The 25045-nt window shown below is 33.8% G+C and overlaps 1 protein-coding gene across 6 annotated transcripts in view; it reads right to left on the bottom strand.

Annotated features, from left to right (window-relative positions):
• The window catches only part of NFIB (nuclear factor I B), a gene marked incomplete at its 5' end in the record, with an annotated part of 74624 nt that overhangs the window by 47887 nt on the left and 1692 nt on the right, over positions 1-25045 (bottom strand). For all 6 annotated transcript variants that reach the window (XM_015816817.1, XM_015816813.1, XM_015816812.1 and 3 more), the window contains 4 exon segments: positions 2640-2765; positions 15575-15693; positions 16616-16736; positions 17979-18047. In XM_015816817.1, the coding sequence (XP_015672303.1) occupies positions 2640-2765; positions 15575-15693; positions 16616-16736; positions 17979-18047 (435 nt within the window).

The raw sequence follows: 25045 nt of genomic DNA on the forward strand, positions 1-25045 counted from the left end.
CAAATAATAATGTCTAGCTAAAGTTCAAGGATTTCCAGTAGAAGGGCAATAAATAATAGATAATAGGACATCTTCACCATACTTATGGAGCTAAACTATGAGACCATCATACTTGACACATCTTCCAGAGTAAGCAAAAAAGAATAGAGCTTTATCATTATAAAATTCCATATTTATTTCATGAGGTTACAGAATCAATGCTATCAATACCATGTGTTTATCTGGCGGCATGAACTAATAGCGCTCAAGTAAACTACATAAGGGAAGCAATGTGGAAGAGGAAGAAGGAAATTGAATAGATTCATCTTATAAAGTGAGCTCTAGGACAGTGATGGCGAACCTTTTAGAGACTGAATGCCCAAACTGCAACACAAAACCCACTTAGGCATCGTCGAGTGCCAGGTGGGTGTGGCCCATTGGGTGGGTGTGGCCAATTGGGTGGGCGTGGCTGCGGTGGTAACGGCAGACTGGGTGGGACTAAAAAGTTCAATCAATCAGTTCCAACTTTGCAAGATCTTTTTTTCCCGCGAGAAGTTGAAATTGACTGACTGAACTTTTTTTTTTTGCACATGGCGGCGGAGGCCTAAAGCAAAAAGGTTTTATAAAACCCAGCTGAAGGCCTAGGACTGGGGCGATGGTGCGTGTGCCCACAGAGAGGGCTCTGAGTGCCGCCTCTGGCACCCGTGCCATAGGTTCGCCACCACTGCTCTAGGAGATGGCTACACCAGTTCATTCTTTGCACTACAGCCATATGGCTACTTCACTGAAACAAAATATCTGGAAAGGCCTGAAACCATGGCTTTGCCATTGAGGCTGGGAATCCAGCAACATGGATATGAAGCCTACAAAGTGGCTGCATTGCTAGTGAAATTGAATGTACTTTCCTGTAGATTATGCTTTTTACAATGATTTCATTGTTTTTAATGGTTTTAAGTTGTTAGTTTTTTGATGATTTTGTTGCTTTTGGTATTTTTTTAATTCTGTTCAGAGTCCCATATTAGATGGGCAGTTATAAAAATATACTAAATAAATAAATAAAGATATAAATAAAATAATTATTGCCACTATCTTGCTGATCTGATACTGAACATCAAATTAAAGTTGTTGGGTAAATAGTTTAGTTGCACATGTAGGCTGCCTTCAGGTTTTACAATCACTATGATAAAAATGTAATTTATAAATTTGATAGTAAATAAATACAGCAACATATTGGAGAATTTTTAGATAGCCATCAAGGGCAAAATCCTGCTTGAGCTATCCCAATAAAAATGCTAAGTGGGGTTTTGTTTTGTTCCAAATTCAAAATATAATTTTGTTCAATTTGTGCACACTTCTGATGATAAAGACAAGTCTTTTTTCTATTCGCAAAGCTTTTAAAAATATGTTAAATGTCTAAAAGCACAAACGTAGTGATTCACTATGACTGAAATAAATTAAAAATTGAATGTTTTTTAGTCATTGGTCAATCTTTTATCCTATATAGTTGACTTAATAGAATAAATTCTACCTCTTTTTTGCATTTTCCCAAATCCGCTTAAATAGCTATGTAACAGACAAATGACTGTCAACCCACTGCCAAACTGCTGCTCCAGTTAGGAAGCTAATCTACCTTTCTATAGTTTGAATCTATTATTCTACAACCTTCACAAAATGAGAAAGACCTTGAACTTCTCTGATGTGACATCTTCTCAGGTATTTAAAGCATGCTACCATGGCCTCTTCAGCTGTCTTTTTCTAACACTAACGATAACAACCCCCTTATCAGCTTCTCTGAAGCTGTTTCAACTTCAATGAATCCCTGTTATGCCCAAAACTGAACACAATTCACAAGGTGGAATCTCAAAAGTACCATTAGTTCACAATGTAGTAATTAAATAAATGGTTGGAATGACTTCCTGTGCATTTATCACACCTGTGTATAATACTGAGTCAGACTCAAAGTATTGGAATGACTATGGAAAGCCCCAAACGTGACTTGACAGAACTTTGTCCATTATATCAGTTTCACAGGAATTTAAGAGCTGCAGGGAAGGTTTAGCTTTTAATGTGCCAAAGCTTACTGTCTTACCAGAGACACCTGTCTTCCTTTCCACAATACATCATCTCTACAATGGCCTATTTAAAAGCCAAGGCAGGACTAGACCTCACGATCTCCTGGTTTCTAGCCTGATGCCTTAACCACATCAAACTTGTTCAATGTGATTTTATTATACTATTTTTCTGATTATTCACAAATAACAATACATAAAATTCTTATTCAAACCCTAAATATATTCCCAGGATATCAGAGGAATTTCATTTAAATGTCTCTTAAAATGAAGAGAACAGTAACGTGCCAATCTAAGTGCACATGTATTATGATATATCTAGCTACATATCAATTCATAACTTGAAATGATTGTCCTGTTTGAGATTATGCATCTCATGACCTAAATAAAACTCCTCTGGATGTGATAGAATGGATGTCTCTTCAAAAGTGATATTGTTTACATTAGCTAAAGAAATATAGTTCAGCTGAAGCAAGAGAAATTTTCTAAGCAACCAGCTCATAGAGTATCTGATATAATTTTGAGTTAAATGCTGAATTAACATTATGTTTGCCCAACTTTCCTGCATTTCTATCACTTTTGTTTCCTCACCACTGTGTGCAACTCCTGGGATTCCTGGATGATGATGCTGGAAAGTCAGTCTTGGTGAAGAATCCTGAGGAGATGTAGTGCTAAACAAAGGCTTTTCAGGTTTCTTCATTGTAGGAGAAGACATATCTGCAATGGCATACAACATAACATGTCCATTAACCCAACATCAGAATCATGATTCTAGATAATTGTTTATGCTCTTTAAGCAGTAACAGTTCCTAGGTTAGTGACTAAAATGCACTGCATTAGAAAACACTAAAGAGTATGCATTAATTTAGATGAACATTTATAGACTTCCTTTAGTAACCATCAAATGAAATCCTAAGACATAAGAGATGTTATCACCATAATTCTTATGCAGTCGTTATATAAGATTTGCACACCTCATATTTACAAAATAAAGTCATACACACACACATATGCACACGCACACACTTGTTTTAACAAATGTTTATCTACATCATTAATTCCACTGTTAGTGACAACTATTCTTTTGAATTTATAGCTATATTTATTTCATAAAGATAGTATAATTTTCCTCTCCCTATAGTTCGGTTGACATCTTGTCAAAAGTTTTTTGCCCTTATATGTTTAAAATTGCACTATTATATAGGTTAGGACTGCAATAAATGAAGAGTTGGACTTGAGTAGAAATATTTAAGAAGACAAAAATGTATGTGAGAAGACTACAATAGATATACAGTGACTGAAACAGAGACAGGGGGCATAGTTCAATGAATGCTAGCAAAACTAAGGATGAATACTTTGCAGCTTGGTCTCAGCAACCACTTTTAATATGTATGTATGTATATTTCTTTAAAACATTTAACAGGAAGGTGCCAAAAATAGTATTTAACTGGGTTATCCTGTAATTATTTATAATTATACAATTCTTTTCCAAATGGTTTCTTCTCAATAATGCCAATTTTGATGAGCCAAATTCCTTGTTAAGTTTTTACTGAGTTTGCATAATTTGATTCCAAACCTCCTCCATTTTTAAGGAGAGAAGACAAAGATATCTATCGACAGGACTTTCAGAAGTACAAGTTCTATTTTTATAGCAAGTTTTGAATAGTGATTCCTAGAATCTGAACATTATAATTTACATTTTTTCTTGGTTTACTGTACTTCCTGCCTTAATTGCACTTCCAGTCTTCACCACATATTAATTGAAGACCATTTCATTGATTGATTGATTGATTGATTGAATGAATGAATTTATTTACATAGCCACTCATTTCACAATATTAACTCAAGGCAACTTACAACAGGATCATTCTGAGGTTTGCCAAAGACCATTTGAGAAGATTATAAATCCCTCAGAAAAAGTAAAAATATGAAGTTACTAAGAAACATCTCCATCATTATTACAAAAACTGCTTAGCCATTCATTACTGCTTAGTTGTTTAAGTAACAAAAATTATAAATGACATAAATAAAACAATTTCTCCCAAATAATTTTCTTCGAGGTGATTTTTTAAAAAATTAACAAATAGAGAGGATGGGACATATATATTTAATTCTCTATTCATCTATGTCAAGTCAAGTCTAGCTCTCTAGTTTTCTCTTTCTCTTCCTGCCTAATCTATTTGTCAGAGCTTCTCTAAAGTTAACAGAATTGCCTCAGTGAGATATATTTTCTCCTGCAGGCAGTTTAGTCTAGTGGTTAAGACAGGGGTGCTCCGACAAGACAAAAAAAGTCGTGATACGTTGCGACATGTCACGTGACAAATTTGACACCTGTAAGTTAAGATATTGCAGCAGGAGAAGGAATTTGGATTCTACTTCTGTCTTAAGCTTGGAACCCAACTGGGTGACCTTGGGCCAGGCCAGTCACTCTCACCTTTTAGCCCTAAGAAGGTGGCAATGGCCGGCTACTTCTAAAACAGGAAAACTGCAATAACTTTTCCATGAAGCCAAGACTGATACAAAGGACCAAAAAAATAAATAAATGGCTTTCACATTTTCTTAAAGTCCATTTTATAAGAAGCTACTTGAAAAGATTTAACTATTTGCTTTTCATATAATGATTCTTTCATGATTGTGAGCGTGAGATTACGAAGAACCCAGGCTGAGATTAAAGTATTAAGAGGTTGTTTGGCGCTTGATAGGCACAACGCATCCAAATTCCTACCTTGAAGATAAAAAGCTCTCAAATCAATGAATTTGCTCCTGCTGTGTGCTGCAAGCCCAAAAAGAGTTCAGAGGGTTTGCTTCTTCCAATTTAAACAGCAGCCCACTGACATTTTCAAGTGGAAGCTTAGTAACCATTTTTTTCTTAGTCTCACCAATTTTTTCTGTTAAAAATGTACTGTAGCAGGAAAGTGGAAAAGGGCATGGGTTGGTCAACAAAATTCAGACTCTAGTACTGCCATGTACATCTAGGTATAGGTCAACCACCACAGAACTTATATAATTTCAAAGAAGGAAGTAGGATATAAAACATTCACTTCTAAATGAAAAAAGAAAATAAACAGTACAGAAGTTACTTATAGTCAAGACTTGTATTAAAGACTACATTGACAGAACTGGTCTGGTTACTATTAGCACTACTACATACTTTAATTCATAATGTCCCATCATTAAACAACTTTTGAAAAAAGGATTCAAAGATACAAAAAATATTTTCCATGTTAAATATGAATAGAAGTTCACAATTAGTAAAGTTTTGTTTTCAGAAACATATCCTTTATCAATCCTTGCCAATCAATAAATCTAGTGAGAGTCCTGTGTTTCTTCAAAAGGTAAAGTAAATCACTTTAAATGAGTTTTATTGCATTGGGAAAATAACTAACTTAAATAAATAATTGCTTCAGCGAAGGAGACAGGAAATTGTGAAAGAAAAGTAAAATACTGAAGTGCTTTAGATGTGACTAAAACAAAACACGTTATTCTGAGACAAATATTTTTGTACTTCATGATTAATTAGTAGTACTATATGATAAAAAGACTTGTCTGTATTTAATATATGAAAAATGGATTAGGTACTCTCCACTGATTTTTGTGAGTACATGCATGTTCTTAAGAGAGAAATTAAAGCCTCACATATTTTAGTTAATCACATCAATATACGTTGTAGCAATTAGGATCAAATGAAATGGGTGATTCATAATGGAGTAAAAAACATGAGGTACCACAGAGCCATTTAAAGCATTTGAAAAGGGTACACCACGAAGCATGTTAGCAAAACACCCCTTCTTGATGTATTGAAGCAGCAGCATATGTATGTTAGGAGGCTCAGCACAACTTCTTTCCCCAATGGAAGCATTGTTTTTGGATGTACATATATGCAAAGACAATAGATGAAAGTTGTTGCAGGAGCCTCCCAAAGAAACAGCTGTTCTAATGCTTGAAAAAGAGGGGTGCATCATTCACACCAATGCACTTTCTGAAGCTTATTTTAAACTGTTTTGCACAGCCCAAATTGCAAAACTGAAACAAAGCCACCTACATCAGTAATGGAATTGATCCTATTAATTATGAATCAAAATGACACATGCACCAAAAGAAATTGAAGCTAGTTGCCTGATTTCAATTTAAATAGCCTTCTACAGTCTACTCCTTTAAATATAAAAATTATAATGTTGAGAATAACCAACCATCTTTACCATTGTTGATAATTTTGCGAGTTAAGGTGCCAAGACTCACAGGAAGACTGAGCTAAAACTATACTATGTGTTCTCCAGTACAGAAAAAACTGTTTTCATTTTGTAAATTTTGGTTACTGATAATCTGATACCAACACTGTGTATGTATATGGTAATACAGAGTAGACAATGGTATCTGAATACATTCCTGAAAATAGTTCCAGAGGAAATTAAACAGAATGTTGGATAAATTAAAAGCTTCAGGTTATTACTGCATAATACTAAAGAGGTAAAGAATATGCATGTCTGGATTGCATTATATAGTAATTCTGAAATTACTAGCATATCAGCGATATAGAGGCCCAGACAAATTTGAAAAAGTTAGATCAATTCATTTCCCAACAAGGTAATTGCACCTACAAAGTAAAGCAAACAACCAAGTTGCTATGAAGCATAGCGTATGTAGCTGACTCATTGGCAGCTTGCACACATGGTGCTCCAGATGTATATCTGTTCAAGTTAGCCCAGGGCAACTATTCTGATCAATTCTAATGAGATAATATGCTGCAGGGAAAATGTGCAGAAATGTGTTTACGTCAGACTTTAATTAAACTGTTGTTTGCTTCCCAAGAACCTTAAGAAACACTAATGAGACATGAGTTTCAGCAATTTCCTCATCAAAAGGCAAGACCCTCTGTCTCTCTATGAGCAGCCTGCCCTCCGAGGAACTCCCCTGGTAAATGTCACATGGTACACCAATCACAAAGCCCCACCTGCTAAACAGAACTCGAGTCAACGTATAAGTGAGGCAAAGCTTAAGGATCCACTTGCCCGCAGTGGACATCTGCTTAGCTTTCACAGAGAGCAACACAACATGTTCGTTTTCCTACGAAGTTATAGGGAAATCACAATGGGACAGCAACGCAGATGCAGAATATTTTTGCATCTACTTCACCAGCTTAAATCCCAAATCCATTTCCATTTAATCACAGCTTCATACTTGGTTTAGACTGAGCATTGCAAACAATGCATTGAGAGTCAAAGAATCATAAAGAGAAGGTATCAGAATAGTCCCATTTGCACAATGGATGCAAAGTCAAGGTTACACTGTGCTGAAAACAGGGAGCATACTAAGATCCAAACTGACCCTGAATATTTTTATTTCATACACATGGCTTTAAAATATCATTATGGAAGGAAAAACAAAAACAAAGTTAACACTGCCCATAGTTCACACAGATCTAACACCATTCAATGGGGTCCTTATGAAACATGGATAGTTCTATCCCGTCATTCTGCCTGTTGTAATTAAGGTCTCTTTTCTAATAGTCTAAAGGTCTAAAAATGGAAGGTAAGAATAAACGTGCTTTCTAAATGACTTCCCACTCTTTATGTGGCCTATTAGAACCTTCCTGCTCCCCCAAAATGAAATCAACTCATGAAATCCCAGTAAATGCTCTTTGGTTTTTACATTTCATAACTGTTTCGGATTACGACATCTAGAAAATGTCTTCAAAATATTTCTATAACTGAGACTGAACTTTAAAAACAAAATAGGAAACCTTGGTTGTGATGATGAAACTTGACTACAAAATTCAAAAGTGTTTGCTATTGGAAAATACAGGTACTTCTCGACTTACGACCACAATGCAGCCCAAGATTTCTGTTGTTAAGCGAGACATTTGTTAAGTGAGTTTTGCTCCATTTTATAACCTTTCTTGCCACAGTTATTAAGTGAACCATTGCAGTTGACAATTCAGTAATATGGTTGTTAAGTGAATCTGGCTTCCCCATTGGTTCCTCTTGTCAAAAGGTTGCAAAAGGGGATCACATGACCTGGAACATGACAACGGTCATAAGTATGAACCAATTGTCAAGCATCTGAATTTTAATCACATGATCATAGGGATGCTACAAAGGCTGTAAATGTGAAAAACGATCATGTCACTTTTTTCAGTGCCGTTGCAACTTTGAACAGTCACTAAATGAACTATTATAAGTCGAGGACTACCTATATCTTATTGTATTAAGAACTGGTGTGATCTTATGCTGAATGCAATGCAATTTCCTTTTGCACAGAAAAACAACAAAGATACACATTATTAAGAACAGATTAAAATTCAGGTACATGATTTAAGCTCAGTGGAATCATTGAAACACATTAAGGACGTGTTTATATCATTGAGATTCACATATCTATTCTGAGTTTGGATTGTGGCTACAATGTTTGTACTGCAACTATTACATTAATAATTCTGTTAATACAAAAAACGTAAATCTACAAATACTGAGAAAATAGTAGATTCAATAATCACAGCTTATATAAATCATTAAACTCAGTCCACAACTTTAAAAAAATGTAGTTCCTGCTGCTTAAAGAACATGAGTAAAATAAAAGCAATAATTTAATGTTAATGCAAATGTTAATGCAATTATATTACCATGATGGACTAATGTATGAAATGCCATTATATCCAAATAAATTATGTGTATTTATATAACTCATACCCAAATTTTGTCCAAGGAGATCAGGACAGCATGGTTTCCTCCACCATGCTTTTGTTCTTCCCACAATGCTTTGAGATAGATTAGACTGAAAAAAATAGTGGCCTAATAGCCTAATATTATTGAGTGAATCTCTTAACCAAGTTGAAATTTGATATCAGAGCTCCCACCTTCTTAATATGATATTCTAACACATATCAGCATTATTTATATCCCCGGCACTTTGCCTACTAGCAATAGCATTTGCTAAACTGTCCTTGAATGATAAGAAACAGCATTTATTGTTTGTTTTATAGTAATTCTGTATTTATGGAAATACAAATACAAAAAAGGACAAATTCCATAACTGGGCTACAAACTTGGTATGAGAGGCTATATCTCGGGGATAAAAACATTTTATATGCATAAGTGCAAGAGTAAATTAGCAGTTAAATCCTTCAAGTTAACCAGATATCATTTGCCGTAACATGCTGTCTCTCAAGCAATACTTAATTTTATCTTATTATCTCACTGACCTATTCCTGTTTGCCTTAATTGTTTTTAAAAGGTGATATTGAAAACTGGACACCTATTTGAAGTAGGGTTTTAGCGCACAATGGAATAAAAGTATTATGTCTGTGATTTAAAATCTAAGCTTCATCGAACTTTTTTTTCTAACCTATCAACAGCACTTTGAATTTTGTTTCTGTTTCTGTCTTCTAGCCCAGTGTTTGTTAAAGTATGGTTTTAGTACCTCTGGGCCAGAGGAAGGTCTACCAGAATCTCTAAAATAGTGGAGAGGCTGCAGGAGTGGAAGAGAGATAAAAATGATCTTAGAGATAAGATAGCCTTTATTGTCGTTTTTTTACTGTGGGCACAACGGCACACATCAAAAATGAAATTTAGTTGCCCTCTCTCAAAGTGGAACACATACATGACACACCCTAAAAACATACTATATACAACATATGTATAGACCCACACCCCTACATATACATAACAAATAAATATTAAATACTGTTTCCCCTCTCCCAGGCTTATCCAACTGATGACCTGACAGCTCATTTTTTGAAATAAAACCACATTATGTTTGCTTTTAACATCTCTTCAACTTAATATACACCTAATAGTTTCCAACTCTACATAAGGTCCCTCAGAAAGAAACATAGGCATTTATTTTATATACATTAGATGCATTAGTAATATTTTTTCCACCACACTTCCCAACACCATCTTAATATTTTTTTAATCAAACAGCTTAATCTGAGATTTCAATCATTCAGATTTTAGTAGTCCTAGTCCCTGACTTGAAAGTCAATAAAAACTGTATTTTTGGAGAATTCTAGTCCTCCAAAACAATTGGGAATATATTAACTTAGTGAAATTTTATAACTTATTGCACAAAAATCACACTGAAACTCTTTTGATATTACAGTTCAAACCTCTGTCAAAGATGAGTTTCAGATAAACAAACCCACAGCAGCCTTCCACTGAAATATACTTTCTAACAAGAAGTTAGAAACAATGCTTATTTTAGGAATATTGATGTACTAGGAGGAGAATAAATAACCACTTTTGGAGAAAACAGTTTGCCTCTAAATATATTTTAAATAAAAACACAAAAACTGACATATAAGGTATGTATACATTTATTTACTATGAAATATTGTATATTTACAACAGGACAAATGATTTGCTAGCAGAATATAGATATATAGTTCTTTTAAGATAATATTTTGGTCATGCTTTTGAAAGAAATGAACGTAGAGTAACATAGTTAAGTAGTATTCAATAAAATAATCCAGATGGAGGGTGTCTTTCCATGATATAACTCAACCCTCAGTAGATGTGTTATGAATTACTTTTGACTTTTGTTTTGTGTAGGCAAGCAAATGGCCCAGCTGATCAGTTATGTTTTTTAGTTCCTGAACAGCACTAACCACCTCCTCTTTTAATTCTCTTAGTTCAGAAATTAATATATCCATTTTAGAGAAACCATGTGAAGGTCTAATCAAAAAAGATCCATCAGGAGAGGGCCCTGTAATTAAAGGAATTCCAGAAAAAGCAAGTCCAGAAGATGGGGAGATAGTAAAAGATGGCAAAGGTCCAGAAGAATATCCAGGAGAGGATACTTGTTCCCCATCACAAGGAGGCCCAGCAGAGGGTAGGTGAAGAACAGGAGAAGAAGATCCAAGAGCTTCTGTTTTAATGGTAAGCTGTGGTTGTAATGATTTGTTGCTGTTGAATGCAGGAGAATCATAGGAAACTGAACATGATGAAGAAACTGTAAAATTAAAATTTATTTAATTGTACACACTAATGTACAATTCCAAACAAATCTCTAACAATATTAAAATGCTTTAGGATATGCAATGTTAAAATATACAATTATAGTACATGACGTAAAGCATCACATCATTCTTTTCTACTCTGGGTCAAATATATTTTACTAAGCAAAAATTATTAAAAGTTTAAACTACTGATGAAATATGCAAAATAAAGACTTGCTGTTTCCCTGGAGACCAATTAAGTTTGCTTTTCACTGTTTTTTTTTAAACCCAGAGCTTCTTTTAAAAAACACATCAGTTCTTTTCATAGAACCCTGGCATAGCAATCCATGCAGCTGTTTCATGTTTTAAATTATTTAATTTTTGAGGAAGCATCCTTTATAAATAGTATTGTTTGTACAGAACACTTTCTGTAATCATATCAATTAACATCAATTGCAATTTTATTATTATATGAACCTGAACAAGGATGAAAATAACTTATAGTTTTGAGGATTAAGATGAAGTATATCTATCTATTCCTTTTCATTATCACTCCACAGCTCTGAGTAATGTTAAATAAAGACTGTCTAAGACAGAATTCCCCAACCTTTTGGGCACCAAGGACTGGTTCCATGGAGAGAGGTTTTTCCGCAGATTGGAGGGTACATGGTTTTGTGTGCTTCCTATATCCCATGGACGGAGCTTTGCTTGTTTGTGCAGACCGTTGCTGGCATGCCGCAGCCTGGTACTGGTCTACAGACTGAGGTTTGGGTACCCCTGGTCTAAGACCATGTGCTGGGATCTATATAAGACCATGGATACTAGATCCATATTCCTAATGCTATGATATAAAATTATTTGTACATGCTAAATCTGTTCCTTCCTATGTTTAGTGTCCATATTTAGAGGGAAAAGGATTAACTGTTGTAAGCAAAGTAGAATGGAGTAGCTACATTTTCACTTAAATGACAAGTGATTTTAATTCATAAGCCATGAAAAGCTCTGATGCCATTATAGGATGTCCTGATATTCGATTGGTCTACTAATCTCAATTATTTCAAATCATATTATTACTGTAAGATTCTTATTCTGAGTAAATTCGTATCTTTTTTCCCTAGGTCTAAAACTATCAGGGATATTTACAATCTCTATTAACTAAAATTAACTGCAAAAAAACTAGAGTAATTTTTGAACAATTCAGATACAGGTATATACCAAGAACATGACTTAATCTTAAATCATACACAATTTTAAAATTAGTTTCCAAATTAGCTAACTCAGGGAGCAACTAATTGATGAATTAACTAATTGATGAATATAACAGTCTTTTTTCAATAAAATGTGCCTAAGAGAAATAAACAAGCAGGAATTACAACAAAATATTGCAAGACAAAGTGCTGCAGTTTTGAAGATACTCTTTCCCCCTCAATAATCAGTCACATTTCAACCATCAACAAATATGCTCAATGTTTATTATAATGCTCTGAAATCTTCAACTTAATTTTATTTGTCTCTAACCTTGTTTTTTACATAATTTAACAAACCTTCAAACTCTCAAATGTGTTGATACTTCTATTGTACATAAACAGTACTATTCTAACTATTTATAGACTAAAACTCAGAATCTGTTATTTAGGATAACCTTCATTTCTTCAAAGGTAAAACTCTTAATGTATAATATTTAAAATCCACACAATTCCCCCTTTTCTTAATTGACACTAAAAATGTCATCTTTTCTTGTTGTTAAAAAAGTAACTACTTACCAATAATTGTGGTTCTGCAAATTCATATTTGTGGAGCAAAGATCTCAGGTGCAGCTGAATTTCAGGAACCTTTTAGAAAAGCTGTGTCTATTGTTATTGCATAACCATACTTTTATGGCACTGCATGAAGGGAACTGAGGTTAACAAATAACTCATCTTCTTCCACTAGCCTCAGAAATTTATGAAAGCAGCAATTTAGTAACAGTTTCTTCCTTCTCCTTAATAATGACACCAAATCCTCCCACATGGACACCTTTCGTAAGTGCAGCTTCTTCCTACCCTTATATCTGAGATTAGAGGAAAGCAAACCAAAGCCTCCAGTAGCCCAAACTGAGAAGCTGGAAAGATAGGTAACTAGTTAAGAAGATCCCCTGAAGATACCATGATTCTAGGACAAATTGCATCAGGCCTTAGTACTTACCAACTCAGAACATCAAAATCATATTTGTGCTGAAGTTCCCACAAAATGAAACCTCAAACATATCTAATCATGGTGCAAAGGCATATGCCTCTTAATTACAAAAGACCAGGAAAAAAACTACTCCAATAACAGAATAGTTACTCTGATAAATAACTCATGCTGTCTGGAGCAAGTGGTTTTTATTTGAGAAAAGATAGAAAGACACGTGTTAATGCCTTTCGGATACTATTCTGGCAGACTAATTGACAATGAATGCCCTTGTTACTGAAGCACATCAAGAGAATCATATGCATTTTGATATAAGAAAGATAAAGTGGCATGAAAAATATCAAAAACTGAATATAGATACAAAAAAAAAGGAATACATTCATTGACCATGCACAAAGCATAGTAATGATTATATAAAATAAATTGATACCACCCCAAAAGATCATATAAAATAATATTAAGTATCAATCAGAAAAAGTAAAATGTAAAAAAGGCAAACTAGAAGAACTAAAATTCTGAAAAAATAAGTTTGTATTTGAAACAATTTAAGTCTTTAATGGCCTGTCACATTCATGAATACACTCAGACACATTTTTCGTCTTAACTGAAGGTTACCAAAGCTTAAGCACCACAGATCTCTACACTCCACAACTAGAACAATGCAGAGACCACTACAAACTTTTAACCTATCGGCACATTCAATTTTGACAATTAGACTCTGTATAATGTCATGTCTCCTTCAAAGTAGACTCTGTGCTTATATATTTTGATCCTGTTCCCACACCATGGTACAGAAGTAATTGTACAAATGTGACTGCAGTTTTGCTTTTAACCTTGAACATGGAAATTGCTTTCTAAGTTCCTCCTTTAAATATCTGTGATGGCTCCTGGTAAAGGCAATCGTTTTTACACATGGCAAGAGCAACAGAAAAGTAGATAAGTTATACACAATTTTAAGCAACATTCCAGATCTCATTTCTGAACTATCTGAATTCCAAAACCTATTCGTAAAAACAAGAATAACAAATCACAGATAACACTTTTAGAAACCAACACAAGTCAATTATTTGGGGGGATTTACTTTACACTGAAAAATACAAAAATAAACATATAATGCAAGGTTTTTGGTATCAACTTCATAACTGTATACACTGAAATTTTTCATTTCATTTTTCTTCATCACAACACTTTTACATTTTTATTTTGCAAAAAAGAGAAAAAGGTCTCAATTTTAAGAATTCCGTTCAAAGAACAGAAAAAGAAAAGGAAGAAAACAACTACAATAAAAACTGTACAGGTATCAAAGTTAAATTGAGAACTTTATATAGCATCATGAGTCTTACAAAAATAATGTTTTGAGTATTATATTAGGAAGAAATTAGACAGAAATTTATGACCTATATGAAATTGGCATAATTATATGTTGATGCATAAATTAGAAATTAGGGAGTAGGTAAGTGGTTGTAGATATAAACGTTATGAGAAAAGGGAAATAAACTCCTGAAAACTGATGATTCTTTTAATGTGATATTCTATCAGATCTTTTACTATATATTTTAATAAACTTTGGAAATTTCTGTCACACATCACAGAGCAAAATTATTAAGCAATACTATTATATAATATGAATAGAACTATAGGAAGCATTGTGAAAGCTAAGAAATAATCACTTCCGTTCACTACTTATGCTTAATTTTCCTCTTCAACTTAATATTGTTGTGAAATACAATCCATGGCTGAACAATATTAAGATATTGTACATGTGATTGTGTACTCATTTAGATAAAATTTACTTCAGGCTTAACAATGCATGTATGCCTCTGTAAAACAGGGTACTTTTCATTTATATTTCAGATTTTAGTCACACAAAGCACATATGAACCAATGGATAAAAATAAATAATTTCATGTGAGTATTAAATGCATAGCAACATGGCCAGAAAAAATGTCAAAATTAATCATCCTCTTTTACAGTATATCTGAATCCAATAATTTGTTCAATCATTTTTAATCTTTCTAGATTCTGCTAATCAATATAGTGTCTCTACATTTTGCCTGCCAGTAAATCAATTATTAGATACTTCTTGTGATTCTAAATGAGTACTATGGCTTTGAAAAAGGGATCTGTGCATTTGATGAATACAAAATAGAACTTTTCAATAATAGGGATGACATTGTAATTACTACAGAATGTAATATTCTAAGGAAGTATTTTAACCTCAAAAGATTTAAAATTTTCTTCTTTATTCCAATCTACCATCTATTCATAGTTTCTGAAGAAATAATGTTAATAAGAGCTCCAAGATCCTGTCTTGTCTGTCTATCTATCTATGAATAAACCTAATTGAATTCAATATAGCTTACTTCTGAGTAGACACAGAATGAACTGAGCACTCACTTTTCTATAGTATGTATTTACTCACCTTGATCTCTTTCATGCCATGTCCTACTACCAGCAGCTGGTGAATTTGGGGAAGGATAAAAATCTCCTGTTGGACTTGGTTCCATATTCTCATCTATGGATATAGTTTTGGGTCTCTTACTGTAAACATATAGAAATAAGGGCTTATTTAAGCAGTAGTTATATTGATATTTTAAAGTGCAATCCTTTTCAACCCTAAAACTACACTAGATATATTCACATTTTACACTGATTTTAAAATTATTTATACTGTACACATTTTTCTTTCATTAATACATTAGTGATTGTTTTTAGATTAGGCATGCAGAGTTAGGACTCCAACAGGCCTTATTCAAGAACTGGCTTGTCAGCAGAAGACTTACATACCCACAACAGTCAAATTAATCCCACAGTCAAAAATGAAGCTACACACGTGCGCAAACACCAGCCTATGAAAATATACAGGCATAAAATCCTGTATGTAGATCTATGATTGTTGTTAGTTGCGAAGTCATGTCCGACCCATCGCGACCCCATGGACAACGTTCCTCCAGGCTTTCCTGTCCTCTACCATCTTCTGGAGTCAATTTAAGCTCACGCCTACTGCTTCAGTGACTCCATCCAGTCACCTCATTCTCTGTCGTCCCCTTCTTCTATTGCTCTCAATCTTTCAGGTCTATGATAGACAGTGTTAATTCTAAGTCTCTTCCCTGCCTTTCTGAGTCAACAGATAATAAACTGAGACACCTGTCCATGCTGATATTAACAATTCTCACTAGTTTGTGAACTACAGGTTTTCTCTCAATATTTTCAAGTTGGGGCATAATTTCTACTCTGAACAATAATCATTTTCATTACAAAACTGTCATTTGAAATTATTTATTGAGGAGTGTTGATCAATATATATCTACTTATCTTTTTGTTCCACTAAGGCCCTTCCCTCCCTCCCTCCCTCCAACACAGACCACATTGCTGGACAAATGCATAATTATTTTATTGAAAAGCTGCAAAGTAAAATCATTTAAAATATTATATAACCACAGACGTTTTACAATAGGCTAACCTGGTTGGTGGAGAGGATAGCGATCGCTGTAAGTTAACACTTGAGTTCATGTCATGATAGTATGGTTGACCTGGAAGTTCTCCAATGGGGAAGTTTACTCCAGCTCCCTGGGTTATAGGTGCTAAAGACATAATTTAAAGTCAAGCCTGTGTCTAAACAGACATATTAATATAATCCTAAATCAAAGCAAATTCACTTTTATCTAATTATTAGTCATGTAATTAAAAGACACAATTTGTACTATTTAGGGGCATGGGACAAGCCTTCCCTCCCACCTCAGCATGCAAGGCCAAGTGAAAATGGATAAGATGTACTAAAGTCCAATAAATCATAGGGAAATATATTAGGGAAGACTGTGCTAGACAAAGACACAATTGACTCATAGACCTATGGAAAGCAGCATAGATTTGTTTCAACAAAGCAATCTGGGCTGTGGAAGCGATCTGATTTGCTTCCCTCTCAAACTGTTTCATACCAGTCCCATGGAAGAAGGCTGATGGGAGTCTTATTTCAGCTAACTCTCCAGGAGAAGGTTATTTTCAATCTTCTCCCAATATTCCCCAAAGTTTTTGACTCTTTGTGCCGCTGCCCTCTTTAAATTACCTTTCAAACAGGGGGTATGAATTGAGAGTTTTGACAGACACAGACAGAACCTCTTTCAACTACTTGCCCAAATTGTTTAGCAAATGATCTGGAGGCTTTGGCACACACCACAGGATAGCTTGCAGTGTTCATGCCAAGGATACCCAGAATGACTCAAATCAATATTGTCAGAGAAAGCTCCTCTTAGTCTTCTTCCAGGGCATCAGTTTTAGAGACCATTCCTAAATGCAGAAGGTCACAATGCTTCACAAAATACCTTTGAGGGAAGTGGTTCTCTCAAAGGTTTCCCACAGTATAACATTCCTATGAAGCTTTGCATACCCCTATTAACTAGTTCTGTATGTTCTCTACTTCTCACACATATCAAGTCAAAATACTCATAGAATCTATAGGCAATAATAGATTTCAAACGTTTGTTTTGTGAAATAAAAAAATGTCTTTTGGAACACTGCAACCATCATAAATATGTGTTGGTTGCTAAGCACATGAATTACAATCATGTGACTGTGGGGCACTGCAACAGCTGCAACTTCAAGAATTGGTCACAAATTTTCCTTTCCCCCCCGCATTGCTGTAACTTCAATTGGTTGCTGAATGAGTAGTTAGTAAATAAGGACTATCTATATTATCAGTTATGTAACTGGAGGCACTATCATAAAGAATCAACTCTGGAAAGAATCATGTAGCAACATATACAAATACAAATGTAATACAAATCCAAAAATAAAATAAAACTTCAGAAAATGAAAAGGAGACTTACTTCTAGACACCCGCACAAGTTCAGATACATTAAAGACTCCAGATTTTACAAAACTATCCTCAAGATATACTGGAATGAAAAAATAAAACAAAAATAAAATAATGATTAGTTCATTTGGAATAGCAAATACAATATTTTTCTTAAATAACCCATTCATGGTTGAATACTTCATTCAAATTCTATTAAAATTGTCCAAATATACATTTTATAGGACTTTCTATAATCTTGATTTGTAGTTTTTGTACAATTTGAAAAGACTGTAGCCATCTAAATGGATGCAAAATGGGTTCAAAAAACAGGACAATGTAACATAAGATATAATGTGACTGGTATGTCATCCCATGATACAGACTTTAATGCGTTCAAGTACAATTCAAGTAACATCCTTCTTGTCCTAACAAAATGCCATCTTATTTAGTTGAATTGAAATGCCAAACTGAACAAAATGTGGAGCAAATTATCACACAGTGTCACAGGTTTTTCTTTATTTTTAAGTTATCTCATGAACCTATGTCAAAAAATAAACCAGGAAATAGGCAACTGTGAAAATAAGCTCTTTTAGCATAGGATTCTTCTGTTTAAGCAACAGCTATAAGAAAGCAGAACTATTTTTTCAGTACAGGATTTATAAGTGGCACAAATAGCAGGAAAATGACTGATTCTGTAGTTACCTTCAACTATTACAGTTTGAAGAACAGTAGAAGAAAAGGAAAATATACCATTAAGAAACTAGCAGTTTACTTCTTCTAGCAGTATAAATTAATTTATAATCTTCCCTTTCCCTTAGACACCTTTCCAAGCACTGAAAAAGAAGTGTCTATGTTTCACATAGATTTTACACATTATAAAGTCAGGAAAATAAAGTAGCTCCTCAGAAGTCTTATTTTTATTTGGTGAACTCAGGTTTGTTTAATCACACAGAGGCATGCTGAGAGTAAAGCTTAAACCAATTTTTCTTAAAAAAGTAAATATTGAGAATAAAATTAAGTATGAAACATGCAGAAGATGTAAAATACTGTTTAAAAAATTAAATGAGTATAAGCCTTAAATTGAAATAATACAATATTAATTAGTTGGCATTTTGTATATAGTTCCAAATATTCAATTCTATAACTTAGGTTCCAAAAGTATTTTTAAGATAGAAATTCAACCCAATTTGTTCTATTGCTGAAAGAATTTAGTGATGCAAACTAATAATAAATCTGCTGTGACATATAAAGTAGTTGACTTCCATCTTTGTGATGATAACAAGCAATATTTACTGTCTGGTGTGGAGACAATAAGAGATAAGGAAGACATGTTCTTCCAATAGAAGATAATGCTCTTGTTAAAATATCTACCGTATGTGAAAAACCTACATACATTATTTCAAATGGTCAGGTATTTCAGTATTTAAATCTATATAACAGTGTAACTGACTAAAGCCTTGTTTTATTCTAGAGATGATGTCATGAGAAATAATATAACTCACTAATTATTGCCATTTCTAACCTAAGAATCTACCAGAATCCTCCTGGAAAAGACGCTTCCTGCAAAAATCTGAACAATATAATTTATTATAATCAGAGGGTCAATCAAATAAGATGCTTCTGTGTCTATACAGCAAAGAACTACGAGAGGTTAATTGCATTCTTCTTTTTTTAGGAGGTGTGAAAACCCCTACTTTAATACTACAATTATAAGACTGGTGTCACTGTGAATACTGGGCAAAGACCCAAGTCCTGTGTGCACCCATCTTTAAGGAGACAGGTTTGGAGCAAGTTGTCATAACATACCCTGTGAATAGAAGTACCTGATGGCCACACTTGCATTAAAAAATGCAAACTAATGGTTAAAAACCTGATTTTTTTCCATCGATTGTATCCCAAATTATAACTCCAAAGCCTGAATACATAATACACATTCTGCAACCAAAAAAGAAAATACATGGTAGCTTATGTAAAGATAGTTTATTAGTGAAATACTTACTTTTCATTGTCTAGTATTTGCAACTATATAAATAAAACTATGCCCATGCATATTACTTTCTCATTTTCCTCTAAATACGTAAAGATATTTAAATCATCAATGGCTTGACATATTATTTTGGCTGAAAAAATACTGCATTGCTATGATACTGAAGTAAATACTAATTCTCTTTTTCTAAATTCTTCCTCTCCTGCAGAAATAGGATTATAACCCTGAAATTACATAGGAAAGAGGGAAAGACATGCTTAAGAGAAAGATTCAGATATTGTAGAAAAAAACAAATATTTAGCATTTGCCTTTGGTACAGAAGATATAGATCAAATACCTAATACAGAGCAAATATTTTCTCAGGGAGTAAATCAGAAATTAAGCAAACTGAAGTAAAAAGAGAAACTATATAATCAAAAAGAGCAGATTCTGAGGGCACTCATCTGAGAGATCTTTAAAAAGTCAAGGGTGAGATTGCTGAATTCTTTGCAAAACCATGGCACATCTTTTACATTGCTGCGAAAGCAAAAGATTAAAAGTCAATTACTGTGCCAATTTTAAGAAGACACAGGGGAGATCTGAAAATTATTGGTTAGAATCAGTTTAATGTTCATTCTGAAAAATTGGACTTAACACTGATTCAGGGCAAACTGATGGAAAATGTAATTAAATAAAAATAACTAACCTGTAGAAGATCAAACCTTGCTGAAATAAGATAATTCATAGATTCTGCAAAAGTAATTCTGGCTTTACAAACCTTTTGCAATATTTTTAAAGTGTCAAGAGGTATGGGAATGGATCCTATCAATATGTATATTTGGTTTTATAAAAAGCCTTTAAAACCATCTTTCATAAAGCATTCTTGAGTAAACTGAGTAGTGCTGGATAAGAGGACTTGACATTTTATGGATTATTAACTGGTTTAAAAAGCAGAAAACAAAAAGTAACCTTTTTTCTGCAATAGAAGAAAATAAGATCTTTCCAAGCTCTATTAAGACCAGCTTTTCTAACTTGCTCATAAATGATGGGAAAAGTACAAAAAAGAGCAACTAAGATGATTAAAGGGCTAAAGGACTAAAACATATGAAGAACCGTTGCAGGATTTGGGTTTGGCTAGTCTAGAGAAAAGAAGGACTAGGGGGGACAGGATAGCAGCATTCCAGTATTTGAGAGGCTGCTACAAAGAGGAGGGGGTCAATTTATTTTCCAAAGCACCAGAAGGCAGGACAAGAAACAATGGATGGAAACTAATCAAGGAGAGAAGCAACCTGGAATTAAGAAGAAACTTCCTAACAGCAGGACAATTAACCAGTGGAACAGCTTGCCTTCAGATGTTGTGGGTGCTTCATCACAAGAGGTTTTTAAGAAGAGACTGGATAGTCACTTGTCTGAAATGGTATAAGATCTCCTGCTTGAACAGGGGGCTGGACTAGAAGACCTTCAAGGTCCTTTCCAGCTCTATTCTGATCTTGATTGAAGATAAATCTGTAAATGCTACAAATCAGCCATAAATATCCTGCCACTTCTGCTCACTCTGGTGGGATAATCCCACTGAGAAATACTACACTGCTCATATTTGCTCAGATCAATATATTTCCAGTGAATATAATTTTGAATAATACAATAATTCATTAGCTTAAACATTTCACCAGTAGTTGTACTTGTTGGTCAAAATATTATTTGGCAATGTCCTCTACATAAATGCATTCATTTACTTGTAATGATATTCTGTATGATATATCTGAGTTTCCTTAGTATTTTTCACTATATATTCAATTCTATATTTCACGGATTTTTAAGACCCAACTGATATGCTTGTTTTCTTACATAAATCTGGAATTTCATAATGTTTAATGCAGAAGTATTAATTTTTTGTCAGTTATGAACAGATAAGGTGCCTCAACTATTTGGGAAATTTCACATGAAACCAATGCAAAGTTTTAATTGTGACACATGCAGAAAGTGCACTTTTCACTCTTTCATAGAAAAACATCTACATCTACTATTTTTTCAATTATTTATCCATATTCAAGGTAGAAATAAGAGGGTATTTAAGGAACAAAATATAAAAATTCAGATGATAATTCTTATCTATAGTTTACTGCAACTGTGATTTCCACATTGTACACCCACAAAATGGCAGATGTGCTTCTATTCATGTGCGATAGAAGGCTTTTAAGGTTAATGTCACCCAATCACAAACACTTGGTCGTAAGGCTTCAGATAAAAGCTCCCCCTTTTCTCCTCTGATAAGAATGATTCCAATTGCACCTATTGCTCTTAGCAATGGCTTCAGAGGAAAGGCTTCTCATTCCTCAGAGTCAGAAAGAGAAAAACAAACAAATCTATCCTTTGTGGCCTCCTACAAGAACATTAGTGAAAATGCTGTCACTTTGGTCAAGAGAGAAAGAAAGCCAATATCTGTATATTTTCCAAGGACTGAGATCACGCTGAGGAACACAACTTTGAAAACTCCAGTCTAAGGTTTTAGTTATTTTGTTCAATTTTATACCATTTGCAAAAACATGGGTAGGATTCCTTATACTTCTTCATACAAACAATGAATGAATGAAAATATCAATATCATCTCTTAAGTACTGACTAAGAATACCGTGTCAACAGTACGATAGATCGAGACTATATTAATCTAACGATTAGTGGTACAACATCCCATCAAATTCAGTTCTCTCCATATATATCCTAAAGGTAATCGTTAATTTCTTCAATATGTTAATTTTTTACTTTGTTCTAATCGGATTCGTTCTAAACAAGGATTGACCTCAACTTCTGGTAATTATAATTCTGTTTCAAAGTGCTTACTGACCAATCACTTTACAATCTGCTCTGAAATAGCCAAGGTATAACTGCTACACTAACTGCTCTGTAGTTCCCTGGATCTTTTTTCTATAAGTTTCTTCTCTACATTTTGAAGACAGAATCAGTGTTTCCTCTCTTCTAGTCATCTGGCCCATCATCAATTCTCCAAAATTTCTCAAAACCCAGGATTTTACCAAATCATCAGCTGATTCTTTCAGTGTCCTAGAGTGCAATTTGCCTTATTCCAATTTCCAATCCTATAAAACATGTCAGTTTTTTTCTTGGAGGTGAATAGCATTGTCTTTTATTTGTCATATCTTAGTATGTTCTTCCTTATTCAATGATATCAAGTTATTAATTTCAGAATTAATAGAATTAGAATTAGGATACAAGTGTCGGTAATCATAGTCCCAACAGTCTATTGCTGTTGGACATCAGTAAAAGTTAGTAGTGTTCCATTGACTTCTAGTACTTTTTTGCAAATCTGGCAACTGAAGAAAGAGGCAAAAGTTTGCTGTGATTTTTACTTGTATATAATATGTTCAAAGATAAAACAAATAATTGGATTTGACCAAATTATGAAGATTAAGAACAATTTGGGATAATCACTCTGATCTCAAGTTTCAACTGTGGAAAGAAACCTTTCTTCCAGGTCTGGTCCTGCTCATTAAGAGATGGGTGAATAAACCTGAATAATCCTTAGGACTGCAAGCTCTTGTCAGGAATATTGGTTTTATAGGGCTTATATCATCTTTACTTTTATTTTAGCCTAACTAAACATTTTTAGCAATCAACTACATTGCTTAGTAATGGAAATTCCAATCATAATTGTGATCCTGAGTTACTATCTATAAATAATTTTCACTGCCAGTTGATAAACTAAAGGCAATTCACATCCTTAAAACACATAGGTAAACACCATAGGTATACATGTATTGTTTTTCATGCTTTTGGTTTTACTATCACATTCCTTACTACTACAATAACAGGAACCTTTTAAAATCATGGTATACAACTTATTTGAACTAACATCAGTTGTCCTCAGTTTGCAGAGTCCCCACATGTTTATGCTAAGGAAATCTTACATGTACTGAAATGGATACTTTATATCCAGCACTATATAATATAATTTTCAGTATTGTAGTTAGATTACTAAGTCTGAATTTAAAATAATTAACTGAAAGTAGAGCATAATTTTAGGCCAATGGTATTGAAGGTAGTGATAACCAAATGATAAGGCTCATAAATTGAGTTGTCAAATTTGCTATGTAAGTCTGCATTAGTATTACCAACATATTAATTTCTTTTCAAAATAAACTATGATTTTTTTTGCAACAGTTGTTAATGCTTTTTTATTTGGCAAAAGCATCTTGCCTTTCCTCTAGTTAAGAAGGCAAATTACCAGACACCCTAAAGAATGCAACTGTCTAGCCAAATATAGAGGAACTAATTTCCACTGCCAGTAGCTTTGCCAAATATTGCAGTTTGCAGGGATTTTTCCCCCTTCTTGGCAAAGCTCTTGCAAAAATGATGACATTCCAAAACTCTAGTAATTTTGCATGAAACATCCTGGACTCTACATTCTGAGTCTGGATTAAAGATTGCTATAAAAGTATCTTTATTATTAGTCCTGCAGATTTATTAAAATCTCACGTAAGACCAGTGGGCATATAGTGTTTTATATTCATGCATTTCTTCTTCAGGCAACACAAATCTCAGAATTTCATACTTCACAAGAAATGGATGTATCAAAACTGAAATACAATTTTAGAGCAATTAAAAAAAGTATTGGTAGCTCAGAGGCTGCCAATGTTCACCAAGACACTACTGTGCAATCTGTTCTACCTAACTTACTTTTGTTTGGCAAGCTGCAAAACAACGTGTTAGCTTTTAACATATTCATTTGCAGAATGATAGCATCTGTAATACTAATGTGTTTTACAACTGACTATGGCCACTCTGACAATTATTCTGTAAATAAGCAGTTAATAATAATTTTATGAATGTGTCCATTATAGTTTGCTCTACATTATCACATTTTTAATGACTCAAATAGCAAAAGTCTAAAGTAGAATACAAAATCCTTTTCTAGAAATCTAAGATAACCAAAAATATTCATAAAATCTTTGTACAAGTAGTCCTCAGGTTACGACAGCAGTTGGGACTGGTATTGCCGTTGCTAAATGATGCAATTGTAAAGTATGACATCATGTGACTACATCACTTAGCAACAGCACTCCTGGCAGTCCTGATTGCTATCTTAACCCTAAGACAGAGGTCCCCAACCTTTTGAG

The sequence above is a fragment of the Protobothrops mucrosquamatus genome, unplaced genomic scaffold, assembly GCF_001527695.2.
Source record: "Protobothrops mucrosquamatus isolate PMUCROS unplaced genomic scaffold, P.Mucros_1.0 scaffold504, whole genome shotgun sequence".
Taxonomy (NCBI): Eukaryota; Metazoa; Chordata; class Lepidosauria; order Squamata; family Viperidae; genus Protobothrops; species Protobothrops mucrosquamatus.